This window comes from Dendropsophus ebraccatus, chromosome 1 (genome assembly GCF_027789765.1).
Source record: "Dendropsophus ebraccatus isolate aDenEbr1 chromosome 1, aDenEbr1.pat, whole genome shotgun sequence".
NCBI classification, from domain to species: Eukaryota; Metazoa; Chordata; class Amphibia; order Anura; family Hylidae; genus Dendropsophus; species Dendropsophus ebraccatus.
In genome coordinates this window covers 107,427,091-107,445,698 of record NC_091454.1, presented here as the reverse complement: position 1 = coordinate 107,445,698, position 18,608 = coordinate 107,427,091, and the positions used below count along the sequence as shown (strand labels likewise).

The 18,608-nt window shown below is 42.0% G+C and overlaps 1 protein-coding gene across 1 annotated transcript in view; it reads right to left on the bottom strand.

The window, feature by feature from the left end:
- The window catches only part of CPED1 (cadherin like and PC-esterase domain containing 1), a 178,782-nt gene extending 160,464 nt beyond the window's left edge, over positions 1–18,318 (bottom strand). The window contains exons 1-2 of the mRNA XM_069976564.1: positions 17,610–18,318; positions 2,014–2,206 (exon numbers count right to left, since the gene is read on the bottom strand). Coding sequence (XP_069832665.1) covers positions 2,014–2,206; positions 17,610–17,822 — 406 coding nt within the window. The 5' untranslated portion in view covers positions 17,823–18,318. The remainder of the gene's footprint in view (positions 1–2,013; positions 2,207–17,609) is intronic.
- Between the last annotated feature and the right edge of the window lie 290 nt (positions 18,319–18,608).

Sequence of the window (18,608 nt, the reverse complement as noted above, 5' to 3'; positions counted from 1 at the left end):
ATGCCTTTTACAGACTTTTTGATGGTGTTTTTGTTGATAGTATATTTTAGATATCAGTAGAAGGATTTTTTTTAATAAGGATAATTGGGTTACGGGTAAAATCACTAGGTGACTTTAAAGCATGAAATATTTAAAGTAATGTTGTGGGGGTTGGACTGGTTTCTGGCAAAGACTAAAAACATTGATTTAACTAGGCAGATATTCTGGTTATTCAGGTTAGCCAATACTGCTATATCTATCATATATAGCTCCCCTCACAGGTTCTGAGCCTGTTACCAAGACGGCAATCATTCATGCATCACCACATAGTGGCAGTCATTGAAGAGAAAGAAATTATTGAAAGAAAAGAAGCACACTTTTTGGAAAGGACCATGGCGCAACTGTTTCATGTACCTCAGAGATGACATAGCTGAGCTCAATCAAGCTTCTGAGGTGTCTATATGTTGTGAGAGAAACACCGTTCACAGAAAGTAGCCTTATAGCTTTATAAAGCCAACTTCATAAATAATTCTCTTCATTAGGGTAGCTTCACATGTACAGGATCCGCAGCAGATTTGATATCATTGTCACTAAATAACTGAACATAGCATCAAATCTGCGCCATTAACTGCTGCGGATCCTGTATGTGTGAACGCACCCATAGGCTATGTTCACACTACGTAAAAGTACTGCCGTTGTTGCCATTGGCAACAACGGCTGTACTTTGTCATGGGGAACATAGCCTATTGTTCTATGGGATCCCAGCCGGAGCGTATACCCATAGTATACGCTCCGGCCGGGATCCCGTGCAGCACTGCAAAGAACTAAGAGTGAAGAACGCAAAGTGAATTGCGGCCGTAGGAAATAGTCAGTTCACACAATGTCAGTTCACACAAATGAAGTGAGCGGCTCTGGCCTCTTGCTTCATTGTGTCCTATAAGGAGTTCTGATGCGGGCAGGCGCGCGTTAATGTGTCCGCATCAGAACACTACGGCGATAAAGGTCATCCGGCTGGTCGTTCACGTTGTGTGAACATAGCCTAAACATGTATAACATGAAAAGGTTTTATCCCACAGGCTGCAGTTGAATTTATAGAGGTACTAAGTCAGTCCCATGAACTGTAAGCACATTAGAGTTAATAGCTCATTCAAAAAGGCAACGATCAGCCAACAAACACGATATCAGCTGTGTTTCTGCATGAACCATTTTGCCATAGCAACTGTCTGCAGCCCGTCGCTCCATTTAATGGGAGCGACGGGAGCAAACCGCCACTTTCTTCTATGGGCTACCTGGACAGCCCTCCTCGTGCCCCACCCCACTCATTGTCGGTGTGTAATAGCACCAATAGGGAACAAGAAGCAAGCGAGTGCCGCCCTGACAGGTCGATGCTCACTGGCTCTGAAATAACAGACCGTCTAATACGGCCCTAATGCTACACAGATCACTTTTAGGATCCTGAACACGAACATAAAAAATAAATGATCGTGATCGGTTTGTATTCGTGTTCGCTGAATATTCACAAACAAATAAAGAACATACAGTAGAAGCGTACGTTTCGGTCTACACACATGCGTACAGATTATCAGGTGAAAAGAGTAAATTATGCAGTTGCCTACGCATTTCATTTGCATTTATTTGTGTCCAGATTGTGTACATTTCGGTTGTGCACATGTGTACAGATTATCAGTCACAAAGTGTAAATTACACAGTTGCGTACATTTGCAAGTTCGAATATGTTCGAAAACCATCGTTATAACTATGGCAATCATCAAACAAATTGTTTGTGATCAGTAAACACGAACAATTAGCTTCATGTTTGTACGAACATGGTTGCTCATCACTAATCGCTTTACATCAGCCTCCTCTTATTACCACAGACAGAACAGGTCTGAGTTTAGTTTAAGACCTAGTGGCTAAAATAAAAACTTCAAAATTTACGGATTATTTTATAATATAGATAGTGAAATTGAAAATTTTCAATAGCCAAAAACTACTAAATACCATTAGATTATTCTTTACAAGTATTTGACTTACCTAGAGACTTTTGGTTGTAAGTCATAAATGCTTTGATGCTGTCAATCTCTGCAAAGTGGTGGATTTGGTAGCCCAGCTTTCTTAGGACACTTTTGTACAGAATAGATTCTTTAATCTCAGTTGAGTGATAAAAATGCAACAGGACCCTTTCCTTGGGATTAGCAGCTGGTTTCTTCTCCAATCTCTCTTCATACTGATAAAGTAAAAAATACCTTATAAAATACCTTAAAACCTTATATATTTTTTAAAAAAAACATATAATTATTTGATAATACTGATAATGAGCATACCCTTTCTTAGCATACAGGGAAATATGTTACTGATTTATGAAAATGTATCCATAAGGCTCTGCTCACTTTGATTGTAATAAAAAGTCTAGCAAGCTGCACCAACCTTACTGGTGGACACCACATTGGAATCAACAGGCCCCATTATGAGTCAATAGGGTTCATCAGTAGTTGTTGGTGTTTGAGTCTATGTTCATAAACACTAATACCAAAATGTGTGAAATGAGTAAAAATTACACAATACGTGAACATGGCCTGATTAATCCAGCACTGCCATCAGAATTTTTGTTTTAAGGAAACCATGACAATGGTGTAAATAGAGCCTTACACTGACTGGACATTGCTGAAACAAATTATTCATTTGTGGTATTCTTCACTGACACATGCAAATCTCATTCTCAAATCTCACTCTCACTTATTGCATATATATTAAATATTATATATTATATATATAGTTTATCTCCAGACTTAAAGGAGAAGTCCGGCCAAAATTAATTTTTGATATGTTGTTACTCATGAAAAGTTATACAAATTTCTAATGTACATTAATTATGGGAAATGCACATAAAGGGCTATTTCCCTTAATTTAGTAGATCAGGAAGTGTTAGAATTCTCTCAGATCCAGTGACGTCACGACGAAAGGTGTAATTCCTATGGAGTGTCCAGCAGGGGGCGCTCTCTATATAGAAGTCTATGGGACTTTATTGTTTCTATGGATTTCTATGTAATGTAATGTAGTGTAGTTTATAGTGCTTTATTGAATGAATACATCTATGGAATACTTTGGAGAGCAAGTGTCCCTGCTCCCCAAAGTATTGCATAAATGTATTCATTCAATACATTAGGATATCACAGTAAGCCCGCCGATCTGTCGCATTCCCACCGCACGCATTCCCGCCAATCCGCCGCATATACACTGAACTACAGCTCCCATCATCTGCTTATAGTATGAACAGGTGATGGGAGCTGTAGCTGGGTTATGGATATGACTTGCCTGCCGCCGCTGATGCCACTGCTTATGCCGCCGGGCGCAGGGGGGAGCCGCTCAGTACACAGGACTGTGTTACGGAATTACCTTGGTTTGTGATTTTGTGCTGCATTGCTCTTTTGGTGTTTACCCCTGGCTTGTATTGGACTTGCTGGGTTGATGTGGGCTAGAGATGAGCGAACCTTTCGGACTTTTAGTCCGAAAGCAGTTTGCTCGATCGTGATGCCTGAGATACCGGGTGCATAGTTGCGATCCCGGGAATATGTGGTCAGGATATTCCAGGGAATGTATCCATTCCCTGGAATATCCTGGCCGCATTTTCCCAGGATCGCAAGTATGCACCCGGGATCACAGGCATCACGACCGAGCAAAGGTTCGCTCATCTCTAATATTGACTGCTGACTATTCTCCCTTGACAACCCCAGCACTTAGCAGTGTAGGGACCATTGCCCAGTTGGGCATCACATCAAGTAGGTAAGGACACAGAGCCAGGCTCAGTTGGAGCTCACTGTACCCCCTCGACGTGACAAAATTATTGTATTATTTAGAATGCTGCAGGGGTTCGGGGCTGGTCTGAGGCAGAAAAATGCACCTTTAGTTTAATTTTATTAAGGAAATAGGTTAGAAATATTTTTCTGATTCCCTTAAAGAGAACCTGTCACATTGACTTGTGACTTGACAGCAATCAGTGCATGGCTATGTTCCCATTATGGTTTTTCCTGGCCGTTATTTGATACTGAAAACAACGTCCGCTGTTTTGACATTGCTATGATGTTGCTATGTTCCAGGGGGGTCAATGCTGTTCCAGAAATGTAAATTAAAGCTTCCCTCTCATCTCTAAAAACAAACAAACAATATAGTTCTGGGAAACTGTCCCTTTGTAAATACCTGTGTTCTTACTATGTACATTGTGCTTACAGGGATTAGATGTAATCCCCTCCCTCTTTGGCTTGTCATTATAATCATTATGATTAGCAGTTCACTGCTTAGACCAGGGCTGCTGTTGTTATGGAATTAAATGCAGAGCATTATAAATGTGTTTGCACCAGAGATCAGAAGATAACTGGTTACTGTACACTAGTGTACACTATTGTAAAAGTAAAAAAAAAACAAAAAAACAAACAAAAAAAAAACTTGTGAAATAAAATGTAAAATAAATCCCCTCCCCCAAATAATAAAATCCCATTGCATTCCCATACAAAATAAACTGTTAAATAAACAACACCCCCCCCCCACACACACACACAAAAAAAACTATACCATTATTTTTATCACACGGTGCACATTGTAAAAATAATGTAAAAAAAAAAAAACAGTACCATAATCGCCTCATTAAAAAGTCCAAAAATTAGCCTAAACCTAGCTCAGACAAGTAAAAGGTAAAATGCTATGGATCTAGGAAACATTAGCATATGTTAAAGCATCCTAGAGCTATAACTGCATGACATGAGGCGGGTCAGATTAAGAAAAATGAGCTTGGTCACTAAAGGCCTAAACTAGCTGCAGCACCAAGGGGTTAAAGGGGTACTTCAGTGAAAAATAAATATTTGCAACCTCTCTTGTTTTTAAAAACCTCTCCTGTTTTTGACAGTTCCTGTCATGGACGTAGATGGCAGCAAAGAGCACTGTGACTGGAAAGAATACACCACTTTATGCAGGACATACCGCAGCTAATAAGAACTAGAAGGCCTCAGATTTTTAAATGCAAGTCATTTACAAATATGTATAACTTTCTGGTACCAGTTGATTTTAAATTTTTTTTGTCTCGGGTGTACCCCATTAAACCTGTTCTAGACTGGACATGGGTAAGGCTGTGTAAATGGATTTTTCAAACACATTTAATATCATGCCACATAAAAGACGGAAAGCTAGGATTAGGGAAAAATATATGTGAATGGCTTCACAACTGGCTCGGTGGTAGGAAATGGATTGGTTATTAATGGAATATTACTCCCATTGGGCCACACTCACTATTGGGGAACCACCAAGGTCTGTATTGGGTCCCCTTCTTTTTAATATGTTGATTTATGACGTTGTAGAGGTATTACAGAGTAGAATCTTAGTATTATGTAAAGTAACCAATATTATAGACAGATTTGATGAGGCTGGAGGCTTGGGTGAAGAAATGGGGAATATAACTTATTGTGAATTAAAGTAATTTTCCAGAGTCAATGGAACAATACCAGGTTTGGTAGTTCAGCATTCGGACAGATAACCCCAAGTGTTGTGAGAATAATGTATTTGTACTATATAAAAAAAACAACAACTATAGCTTAAGTGTGTGATAATCCTTGACAGAGCAGTATATCTATACAACCAACTAGTACTACCGCACAAAATTGCTGATTTCACTATTACTGCCGATCTCCAATGTATTGTCCATATACAACGGCTAAACTTTACAGTACATTACAGAAATGGGACACTACAGCCAAAAAATAAATACAGCCCTTTGGCAAATAACATTTCCCATCATTTCCATTCTCAGCTTCCTATTAATGCACTGCATGTTTATATTTTTGTCTTCATCACTCGTTTTAAGTAAACTACAGTACATTATATGTTAAATCACATATAATTTCCAGGATAGCATAGACCTTACAGGCATAACATATGATGATATCACATTAAGGTCACCTCATTTGATAGCTATTTCTAAACTGAGCTAAAATGAGTTATTCTGGCAGTCAGCAGCAAAACAGAAGGCTAAAGCTGAGATGACTGGAATTCTAGTTCTATTTCCTGTCTTTCAACTAAGAAGATCCAGGGGTTGAGAGAATGATGCTATTTTTTGAGCCTGCTGTACTGAAGATACATTTTACTTGATTCTTTACTAATCATAGCAATTTAATAAATCATTTGTCCCAAAAAGCTGGAAAGTAGTGCCAATTTTGTTCCGAGGCATTAATTCTGGAAAAAAGCCTTGGACTATAAATGTTATTTATTTGAAGTATAAGAAAGAGCATAACACCCAGCAAAAATGATTTAAGGCTCCATAATTCTCAGTGACATGAAAGCAGACAATTATCTGCCTTTCCACATATTGCTTCTATTACAGAACACTTTGGCATCGTATCTAAATGAGGTGTGAACAATACAAGGAAACATTTTCACAGTGTCAGCAGCAAAGCATCATTGCTATTTGTTCCTACTTGTTTGGAGTTAATTTCAACAGTCTTCAATATGTTGGTGGCTATGCTGACTGCTATATATATCCACAGGATAGGGGACAAGTAAGAGATTGTGGGGAGCTGACCTCTGTACCCCCCAGAAATCTCCATATTGACCCTTGGCTCACGGTGGCTTAATGGTTAGCACTGTAGCCTTGCAGCCCACCAAGGGCAACATCTGCAAAGAGTTTGTATGTTCTCTCCGTGTTTGTGTGGGTTTCCTCCAGGTATTCTGGTTTCCTCCCACACCCAAAACATACAGGTGAATTTAGATTGTGAGCCCTACTGGGGACAGGGAGCAATAATTGGCAAAACTGTGTAAAGTGCTGCGGAATCTGTGTGCGCTATACAAATAAAAGCATTATTATTATTAATTGAGACACAGGTACAGCATGTGGCCCGCTGCTCTGTCTATTCTCTATGGAGCTGCCAGAGAGCCGAGGGCTGTACATGGCTCTCTCCAGCTGCCGAATAGAGAATGAAAAGAGCCGCAGGTCATGCACTGTACCGCAGATGAGAACAAAGGGCAGATAGGGAACAAGTACGTTTTAAGTTGAAATACCCCTAATAATAAATAAATACATTAATAAAGTCTTATTTGTTTAGGACCGTGCTCTATATCACTAGCGCAGTATGGCAAGGCTTGATCAGAGTAGGGGAAAGGAACTGCAGGGCTCCTGTGACATCACACCCTGTCCCTTGTCTGCATCATCAGCCTTTGCTCAGCAAACACACACAATGTGAGACAGAGGCATGGTATATTTGTCTCCTAAGGTGGGAGAGCAGTGGGAGCAGGAGACAATGTGGATTGGCACAGAGGCCATTTTTCTTCACTTTCTGGATGTCAATCAACTACCAGTGTGGCAGAACCGTACAGATATGGTAATACATTATATAGACACATCTATATAACTTTTAATAGAATTTTTTTTTTCTGGAGTTAACCTTTAAAAATGGCGCAGTCCCACGCGGCAACCACCTGCACAACAGCCAGGCTCTAACCCTATATATACTTACTCATCAAAATAACCTGGGTGGGGGAGGAGTGCTGAACCAAGGCAAAAAGGGAGAGGGGAATCTCATGTGGATCTGAATGTGAAAAAATACAAGCGCTATGGCCTTTTGGCTTGGTCCCTAAAGGGTTAAATCACAGTTCAGTGGTTCATATTGGCATTCTACTGCATATGAGAATGCTGTGTTGTATGGGTATGTTCTATATTAAATTGGTTTTCTCATCAGAAACATTGTCATGCAGATTGGAGCCAGAACTGATCTGCTGCTTTGACTCCAGGTAAATTTGCCAAACAACTGACTTTTCTGGGGGAAGGCCACCCAGGCATGTACTGCTGCAGAAAATATGTAGTACAACATGGCGTCCATTCAGATGAATGACAATTTATAAGAAGGGCATGGCTATGCTTGTGTACCTCATGTGATATATTTACCCAGTTGTAGATGAGGGATGCTGTATAATTTATTTACCAATTTCTGCTGTCACATGAATCAGATCAGTCCTTATCCTCTCTGGGGGTTACAATCTAACCTTGATATGTTTTTGGAGTGTGGAAGGAAACCCATACAAAAATGGAGGAAACATATAAACTCCAAACAGATGTTGCCCTGGTTGTAGTTGAATCCCAGAACCTATGCAATTCAAGGCAACAATGCTAACCACTAAGCCACTATTTTGCCCAGGGACTTATATCAAGTACTGCATATAAAGCTCTGTTTACTTCTCGCTGTCAACTAAGCTCTGACATATACTTCCATTTATACACCTGGAATCCTCTGATTCGTCATTGCATAAGCATACTGTAGCATATGCCAAGTTCCTCTACATATGAAGGCTATGGTTACACAATATAGAAATGTGCAAAACAGGAGTCCGTGGAGCCTCGGTTGCGAGTCTCAAAACACAGGATAGCCAGATATCTCTAGCCTGTTGCCACGGGGTGCCTCCTATCATGGAGGCACCCCGTGGCAACAGGCTAGAGATATCTGGCTATCCCGTGTTTTGAGACTCGCAACCGAGGCTCCACGGACTCCTGTTTTGCATATTTAAATTTTTGGGAGAGACTCTTGAGTGAGTACTTCATTGGAATTTTTTTCACTGTTCTTGAGTTCAGTGATAACTGTGTTTTGTTGGACAATATAGAAATGACAGCAATTTAAACACCAAAAACATCCTTTTTTTGATGTCTAAGCAGTTATTAATGAGTATGAACATTTTTTAAGCCTGTCTTTTGGTGTTAAATAATGACCGTCAAAAAAAACTGCCGTCATTTCGACATTGTGTGTAATACAGTGGTACCTTGGTTTAAGAGTGTTTTGGTTTAAGAGCTCGCAGTTTTTCAAAATTGTGACTTGGTTTAGGAGCATTTCTTTGGTTTAAGAACTTCCTGTACTGGGTGGGAGCGCGAGTGGGGGAGGGGCATGGTCTGCATAGCCGGGTCTACAGCACAGTACTCTGACCCAGGAGGTCTCCCTCACCTTCCAAATCATAGCAGGTCCACTTCAGGCTGGGGCTTGCATCAGGGGACAGGACTGTGGAGGTAATGTCTTCATAGTTGTAACCCCTTTCTCCCCAGACAGAGAGCGCTGCATGTATGTGCCCACATCTGTCCTGCTCATTCCTTCATGTTCCCTACAGTCTCTGTCCGTCCTTGTGTTTTCCATCCTCTCCATTGCTGTACAGTAACTTATAATATGACATATTCTGCTGTTTCTGAATGTTTGCTTCGTCTGTTTTACATGTTATTCAGAATAATAAATCATTATTTTTGGGGTGTGGAACCAATTGTCTGCATTTCTATGATTTCTTATGGGAAAATTAGCTTTGGTTTAAGAGTGGATTTGTATTACAAGCATGGCCCCAGAACAAATTATGCTCGTAATCCAAGGCACCACTGTATATAGAGGAACTTGGCCAAAAGCTTACAAGTACAGTGGTGCCTTGGATTTGGAGCATAATTTGTTCCAGGACCATACTTGTAATCCAAATCCACACTTAAACCAAAGCAAATTCTTCCCTTAAGAAATCACTGATATGCAGACATCTGGTTCCACACCCCAAAAATAATGATTTTTTATTCGGAATAACATCCAGAACAGATGAATCAAACAATGAGAAACAGCTGCATATATGATATTATTAGAGATGAGCGAACCTAGAGCATGCTCGAGTCCATCCGAACCCAAACTTTCGGCATTTGATTAGTGGTGGCTGCTGAAGTTGGATAAAGCCCTAAGGCTATGTGGAAAACATGGATATAGTCATTGGCTGTATCCATGTTTTCCAGACAACCTTAGAGCTTTATCCAAGTTCAGCAGCCCCAGCTAATCAAATGCCGATTGTTTGGGTCCGGATTGACTCGAACCCGAACCTGGTTCGCTCATCTCTAGATATTATAAGTTACTAGAGATGAGCGAACCGGGTTCGGGTACCAGTCGATCCGAACCCGAACGTTCGGTATTTGATTAGCTGGGGCTGCTGAACTTGGATAAAGCTCTAAGGTTGTCTGGAAAACATGGTTACAGCCAATGACTATATCCTTGTTTTCTACATAGCCTTAGGGCTTTATCTAACTTCATCAGCCCCCGCTAATCAAATGCCGAACGTTCGGGTTCGGATCGACTCGAGCATGCTCAAGGTTCGCTCATCTCTATAAGTTACAGTACAGTATAGCAATCACAGGTGGTGTATAATGTATAGTAAGTGCATAAAGCCAAAAAACAGCTGCAGCTTGCAGATATAGGATGAAACTGAAGATCCCCATAATGCAGTAGCGTAGTACAACAGGATAGAATAAAGAAGCAGGGCTTCTGTCAGAGGTCTGTGTGGTCCCATGACAGCAATGGGTAAGGAGTGTGTGTTCAGCATGGACCAATCAGGAAGTGAGAATCATACAGCTGTGCAGGAGGACAGTGACAGAAACTTTTCTATACAGCAGTGTCAATGGCTGACTGTAAGTGCAGGCACACTATAGCAGGAGTATGTATAGCTGAGTGTAAGTGCAGGCACATTATAGCAGGAATGGAGAGGATGGGAAAAACAAGGGCTGATAGAGACTGCAGGAAACATGAAGTAGGAAGGATGTGGATCTGCCATGATTTGGAGGGTGCAGACTTCCTGAGTCGGGGTACAGAGCTGTAGACCACCTATGCAGACCATGCCCCTCCCCCGCTCCCCCTCCCACACAGTACAGGGAGCTCTTAAATCAAAGCAATGCTCTTAAACCAAGTTAAAATTTTGAAAAACTGTGAGCTCTTCTTGCAAAACGCTCTTAAACCAAGTTACTCTTAAACCAAGGTACCACTGTATATGCTTTATCATGTATACCTACAATGAAAGCCTTCCCACTGCATGGCAAAAATGGAGCAAACTCAGGCACAAAATTAAGGTGCAATTATAGTTTATCTAAGTTTAGATTAGACAGTGTAACTGTTCAACAGATATACCAAACAGCCGGAGCCACTGTTATAAATCCAGAGAATTCATAGACTGTCTAGTCTATGTGTGCAATGTCACACAAAGGAGCACATATTAAATCACACTATACTGTATGTCTCTATATTTTTTCCTGTTTTATTTTTTTATCATTCTCAACCAATATTCTTGTAACACTCAACTGTGCAGCATAAAACTGTAACCTAATCTCCAGACATGACTAAATGTAGTATACACTACCACCATTACCTGTATATTAATGGGACATAAGTGTACTAGTTTGGATAGTGTGACTGCTGTGATTCCAGAATGTGGTTTATCAGCTCTGAGGCTATTGACCCCACAGTAGTGAGGGTTAGTGACTACACTTAGCAGCCAAAGACCATCTGCAATGAAATTCTCAGCCTTTCACAGGAATCTTGCACAGCATAGAAGTTTGCTAAACTTTTGGCAGTGAGTGTTTTAAGATTAACACAAAGTTTACTTTATCAAAGCACATAGGGAGACATTTATTAAGAAGGCACATATATTTTCCTGTTCAACTAAGGAGGGGTGGGGTGTCTTTGCAAGGCAGAGAGGAGGTGTGGCAACATGATATCCCCCATATAGTATGAGGCCATGTTCACACAACAATGTTCAAAAGCCGTTATTTGATACTCAAAATTTTATTTTAAGTATCAAATAACGGCTGTTATTTGGCGGCCATTGGTACATTGTTCTAGTTCAAGTTAAAGACGGCCCTTTTGGGTGGGGCTTTATGTGAAAATTATAAAATAATGGCTGCTGATCGCTAAATAAAGGCCGCAAATTAATGACATAAACATTAAACGGCTCTTGTTTCCATGGACATCAATAGAAATGATTGAAGACTGAAAACAACAGACGTTATGTTCCTAAAAAAGTGTGTAAATATGGCCCAAAAAGAACATGTAACATTATAGTGTTCTTCAAAGAATCTGCTTAAAACCTCCTAGGATATGTACTTAAATGGGTAAATTCACATGTGCATTCATTCATGTTTCTATAATTTGAAATATTGTGTTCTATGTCATGCTCAAAATTTTAATATGGCGCAGAAAAGAAGGAGACACATATGACTACAGCTTTCAATCCTTCCTGCTGATGTCAAGTGCAGGAGTGTATAGAAAGATAAGTATCTGGTCAGGCTGCATGTTTATCTAGTAGAGGCAGGGCTTTATTTGTCATTATGCACTTGACCTTTGCCTAGGGCAGCAATGTTTAGGGGAGCAGCACTTCAGTTTAAAGTAGCTGCTGTGTGCGGCCTGGAGAAAAGAAATACATTTCCTCCATTGAAATGTGAAATTGTAATTGCAGATATGCAGTTGATCACTATGTTGCAGATTTGTGATTGATTTCACCACTTTCCATGCATTTGGGGTGAGATCCATGGAGAATCTTCAACGAAATTCATGTGACAGATCTGCATGAAACAATTCTAATGCTTGTGGAATCCACCTAATGGGGTGTATTCAGTCAGAGTGCCTAGGGTAGTGTGGTGGTCCTTTGGGTATGTCCGTAGCATGCTTGTGATATATGGCCCTGATGGAAGGTTGCTATCAGTGCTACTGTACAGCTCAGCTGGAGGTGGTATAGTCGTGATGCCAGTGCTAGTTCAGCACACAGGTGTGATGTTAGTACCTGCTTTATGTTGTGGCTGGCTGTATTCCCCAGAAATGATCGGTAACCTGCTGGGTCGCGATAGGTCCCTTGAGCTCTTGTCACGGTAGTCCTGAGTGGCAATTGACCCACCCAGACTATTGGTACTGCCAACCACAGTAAGGGAAAAAATAACCCAAGGTGTGTGGCTAGTGTGTATAGATGCTAGTGCGGGAAAAAGGATGGCTGAGTCCCAGTGATAGAAAAATATATACAATATAATACACTAATACAATAAAATACACTTTGGAAGCAGTAGATAACTCTTTACACAGACTTTAGTGCTTAAACTTGTTTGTGCAGGAGGAGATGCTTGAAGATCTAGCGTAGAGGTAGTTGTAGCGGTGCTTGAAGAGTTGAAGGTAAAGTAGAGTAGCGTAGAGGAGAGGAGTTTGTCAAGAGAGTCCTAACCCAATGTTGCAATGTACTCTGACGGAACTTCAGAGAATACTTGAGAGTGAGAAGTTTACTTGTACCCATGTATGGACTTTAGTCTGACCACCTTCTGCCCTACAGTTTCAAGTGACAAGTTCCTGGGGGTGTCTCAGTTACCTGCACTGCGAGATGTAGACCTTTGGTAGCTTTGTCCTTTCCAGGCTAATTCCTCTTTTGTATCAGGATACTGCCCTGCACGTTGAAGAATTGTTATCGGCATGGGCTAGGATGTTCCCAAACTCTTCTCTTTTAGTAGTGTTTTGCACTGCATAGTGAATATAGTGGGAATACTGAAAGAACGGGTTGTCTTTAGCTGCATCTACATACACACTTGTCTCGCACCAACTCACTAACTAGACTGAACTGTCTTGTCCTGGAAGAGGGTACTGGCAGTCAGGCTCTGGCTTGGCTACAGCAGGGATGTCTGCTCTGCGTGTCCTTCTCCCATGAGAATCTGGGAGGAGGAGGTGTAGAACTGATGCTACACCTCCTCCCACCAAGTAACTACTTCCTACAGGGGATGTATCTACTCTGTGAGTGGTGCAAAGGAATGTGTGCAAAAGAAAAGTAAGAGAAGTAAAGAGCATCTCCTATAGGTCAGCAAAAGCACATTATATTCACAAAACAGTAACCCATTCCTAACTTCAGCTGTGCAATACATAAGAGCATACATACATAAATAATACCGACATCTAGAGGTGAAACTTTAAATTGCACTCCATCACCACTTAACCTGGAGTAAGAAACTTTAGTGACACGGGAGAAAAGAACACCCATGGTGGGACACCACAGTAGCATGGGCTGTAACTGCTACCCTGTGTAGAGGAACCCTTAAAGAAGTCTGGCCAAAGACTACGGCATCAAGCCTTCACTTCCTTGATAGAATGGTGATGTCATGACCTGCTGGAACTCCCAGAGCTGTGCAGTGGCTGCTGGAGAGGATGATGGTAGGACTGTGCACTGGACCCTACAGTCTGTGATCAGGGCCACTGTGTGCCCAGCAGCTGCTGCTGCCCATTGCAAAGTTGTGGTGCTAGTATCCCTGTCACCGGGATAATACTATTGCCCATCTTATGGCGGGGTAGTGTTCCCCTCTGCCCCAGGGGATGCTCAGTGTCCCTCAGTGTCATGGCTATTGCCTTTATCTACCAGCTGCAGGGGGCTCTGCCAACGATATCCCCAAGCTCGGGGACACCTTCCCTGGCATACCAGTGGGGACCTGCTCGGATGTCCCACAGGCAGAGGAAAATTCAAAGAAGCCGCCACCCAGCACCATGTTTGCACCGCCACCGCCGTCCGCCTAAACACAGTATAAGAGAAACAGATCGCTGATCTCAGAGAGACCAGCCAAACGATAACACTGCTGGCTGCTAGTGAAAAAGCTCGATGCAGTGAAATCCTAGGTGCATTGCCCCCCTCCCCCCCCCCCCCCCGAGAAACATGAATATGCAAAAGAAGAGCCCGTGGAGCCTCATTGAAGAGTCTCGAAACACAGGACTAGCCGGATATCCCTCCAGGAAGGACCCAGCCAAGGGGTGGCTCCTGTAAGGAAACCACCAAAACCACCATATCAAGTGGCCCCATAAGTCAGTGTAATGACAGGGGGGAAACCAAGGCCAGGTATCCATCCACATACAGCTTCGGGGTGTTGCCCCTCATCAGTGTGGAGCAGGATTCTGGCTAGGTGGCAACACTGCCTAGTAAAACCATAAGAGAAACAGATCGCTGATCTCAGGGAGACCAGCCAAATGATAACACTGCCGGCTGCTAGTGAAAGCGCAGTGTTATCGAGCTGGGCAAAGAGCTGCCAATCAGCAGCCAGTGGGTGGAAGGAGTTGGTTCTAATGAATATCTAGAACCTAATGAAGAGGACTAGTGCTCATTAGCATTGAGTGTGTCAGTACAGTAGCAAGATTATTTAAACAGTTTTGGAGCTCCTGGCATCATCATTGATTATGATGCTTGGAACTCCAAAACTGTTTAAGTACAATACAGTGAAAAAAACAATAAAGCAGCAATACTTACCTCTCCACTCCTCGCTCCTCTGCTCAGTAACAGCCCACCCAGCCAATCACTGTAGCCATTGCTGCAGCAGGAGAACATAGTCATTGGCTGAGCAGGATATTATTGAGGGGTGGGTAGAAGCGAGGACAGGTATGGCTAGCTATTGGATTTTTCTGTTCAAAATTTTTTTTATATGAAGGAATGTTTAAATTAAGTATTAAAAAATTTGAACTAAAAATGTAATAGGCTTCTACTGGAGTTGTAAATAACAACACCAGGCACCCTCCACTCTGCCAAGCAGGGGGCACCTGGTTAAATGCTAGAGTCCCTTAACGATTTCAGTGGGGCTCGTTACTGCAGTTGAGCACTCAACCACTGAAAAATGGTCGACTTGAGTAATAAGAACTATGGCATTTGTGCTTGCTCAACACTAGTGCTCAGTATTCATGAGGATATGTTCAGAATGGGTGCACAGCAAAAGCATGATATATAGTTCTGTTTAGCATCCCTGTTACTAGTTTATGCTGGGCTCAGATAGGGCAGTATAAAACTGCTGACTTAATCTCCTAAATATTTTAGACAGTTATGTCCTTAAAGGGGTATTTTTGGTACCAGAAAGCTGTATTTAAATAAAACTCCCAAGAAATATAACAAGTGTTAGCATAACTTGTACCGGCTTCTGCCTACTTTTGCATGATTTACCCCCACTGTCCAGCCCCTGCAGCCTACATCACCACCTCTGAACAGCCTACATCACCAACCAGATGGGGAATGTCCTTGATACACTGACGTTGAGACACTTGATGGTGTCTCTGCTGTGTTTTGGTTGATCTCCCTGAGGTCAACCAGTGTCCTTTTGCATGCACTTACTAGGCTTTTCTCCCACTAGCCAGAATCCTACTTCCCACTGATGAGGGGCAAACACCCCGAAACAGTTGTATGTGGATGGATACCTTGCTTGGGTGGTTTCCTTGACTGTAGACATTCTTTGGCTTGGTTGTTTCTTCCCGGAGAAAGGTCTGGTTAGCTCACTGACTTTCAGAAACACATGATGGAGTCTCCTCAGTATTTTTGCATATTTGCCTACATCACCAACCCTGACCAGCCCCTAGAGCCTACATTACCACCCCTGACCAGCCCCTACATCCTATTTGACAACCTCTGACCAGCCTCTACAGCTACATCATCACCCCTGACCATTCCATAAAGCCTAAATAATCTATGTGGATTCAGCAGGTGCTGCATACTGTTCTGCTCAGTTTTGCAATAACAGGAGTGCTGTAGGTATGGAGTAGGTATGGTGGGAGGGCTGGGATGAAGACCTAAAGGAAAGCAATGCATTTTGGGAATTGTATTATTGAGCAACAGGAAATACAATCAGTAAGAACAAAACAAATGGATGGTGTTTAAAAAACTTCATATGCTATACTACATGATTCGGCAGCAATTTAAAGTGGAAGTCCCATAAACGGGACAAAATGCCAGGCAGGTGGGAGTGAGAAAAAACAAACAAGTGAACTCACCTCTCCTTTTGCCTCTGTTGCGCCACTACGGGATCTAATTTATCGCCGGCGGCTGTCATCTTTTGCAGAACAACCGAATATGTGATGTACCCGGCTCCTGCAGCTGCAACATCAAGGCCTGGCTGAGCGACTGCCTGTTCAGCCAAACATAGAAACATAGAAGATTGTCGGCAGAAAAAGACCACTGGGTCCATCTAGTCTGCCCTAGTCCATCTAGTCTGGGTCCATCTAGTCTGCCCTGAGTTCATCAGTCAGTGACTGGAGTGGTGTCCAGCCAAGTCAATGATTGGCCGGGCGTGCAGTCACTCAGCCAGGGTCACGACATTGCAGATAGCGGAGCTGCAGGACCCAAGCTGATGTGAATGGGACCCAGGAGAGGCACAGGAATGGGTAAGTTCACTTGTTTGTTTTCTCACCCACTACTGCCTGCCTGCTTTTTTTTTACAGTTCGTGGAGCTTCTACTTTAATTATTCTACCTAATGCCAGAGTACCCCATTAAGGACCCAAAGATTATTTCAATTTTAATCCCCCAGTTTCACAGCAGCTTGTTTATATTGATGTAGCTGTAAGCCATTTTAGGTATCATAGTTTGTGAAGTTGGGTTCCCACAATGGCCAGATTGGCAGAGCAGGCATTCACCACAATTTCCGGGGATTGGCAGAGCAGACATTCTCTGCGTGTGTAAAGAAAAGTTAGAAGACTGGGCAGCAGCAGGGAATCAGGCAGTTTTCTTTCTTTAAACCAGCTGAAGCCTATAACTAAAATATTTTATATCATGTAGTTTTAAAGCTTTGCACAAGATTACAGCTTTTTTTTCAAATGCACCACTTTAGCCTATGGGTCATGTCTGTTATTGCAGTTCAACTTCATGCAAGTGAATGAGTCTATAATGCAATACTAAGCAATCCCTTAGAAAACCCCTTTAACTAGCACACAACCTATCAATTCTGCCACACAGGCTTGCAATCAGCAGTTAGTATATATGGAATGGTTTAATAGCATTCAAGACATGTGCATGTTAGTAAGCAATACTGTGTCCTAAAATAAAACAATATTCCACTCACATCTTTTATCCTTGTCACTATGGTGTTCCACGTATAAAGACATTCTTTCTTCTGTATGGCCACATCCAGGAGACCCAAACTTTTCCTAACGTCACAATCCTTAGTCCATGGTGTGCTTTTCCAAAGCAGAGACAGGCACTGGTAGAAAATATATAATGCCACAAAAAACCCTAGAAGTACAGGGCTTGGGCAATACCTGCGTCTCCAGCCCATGTCCTCTACTTCACCATCTCTCTTAGTCCTCTTCTAAACAACATAGTGATGTGACCAAGCATGGATGCAAACAATCAGCACCAAGCTACCATCTTCACTACAAGCTGTAGCTGTGTACGTAAGCAGTCAGGCAGACACATGACCCACCAGAACTTCACTTTTCTCAAATGATAAAATATTCCAATCTGTTTCAGTTTCATTAGGTTTGCACGGGTCGGGTATGTCCAGTGTTCTTCATCAGCCTAAGCTGGGAAGTTTGGAAGCAGAAGTGTTTCACATCTGTATCCACGTAACAGTAGGAATAAAAATAGCTGAGCGTTGCAAAGTTTACTCTCTGCCTTCAGCTTAGTAGAAATGTTGCGTTTACTTCCAAAGTCCTCTCTTCCACTGCAAGCAGAACGTCCTCATGTATTCCCTGATGGGCTGCTGATGTATGCACCGCTCCAGACTAATACAAACACTGCACATACACACACATCTGAGCTCTTGGACCACAGGCATCATAAATGAAAGACTTGCTTTCTTTATGGGTGGGGTTGTCCCAGCACAGGAACTACAGCAAAATAATAATGCTGTAGTGAGTTTATCCACAGCTCAGTGAGAAGAGAATTTTCCAACTAGTTCTATACTTTCCAACTTTAAATCCGAGTATTGTTTTTATTATTCTACTCCAAAATTAAATCCAGATGTTTCCAATATAGGTCTGCACATGCTCACTGGAATAGAAGGCTTGTGTCTGGATAATAAAGCTGCCACTGCTGTTTGGATTACACTTGCAGTTACTCA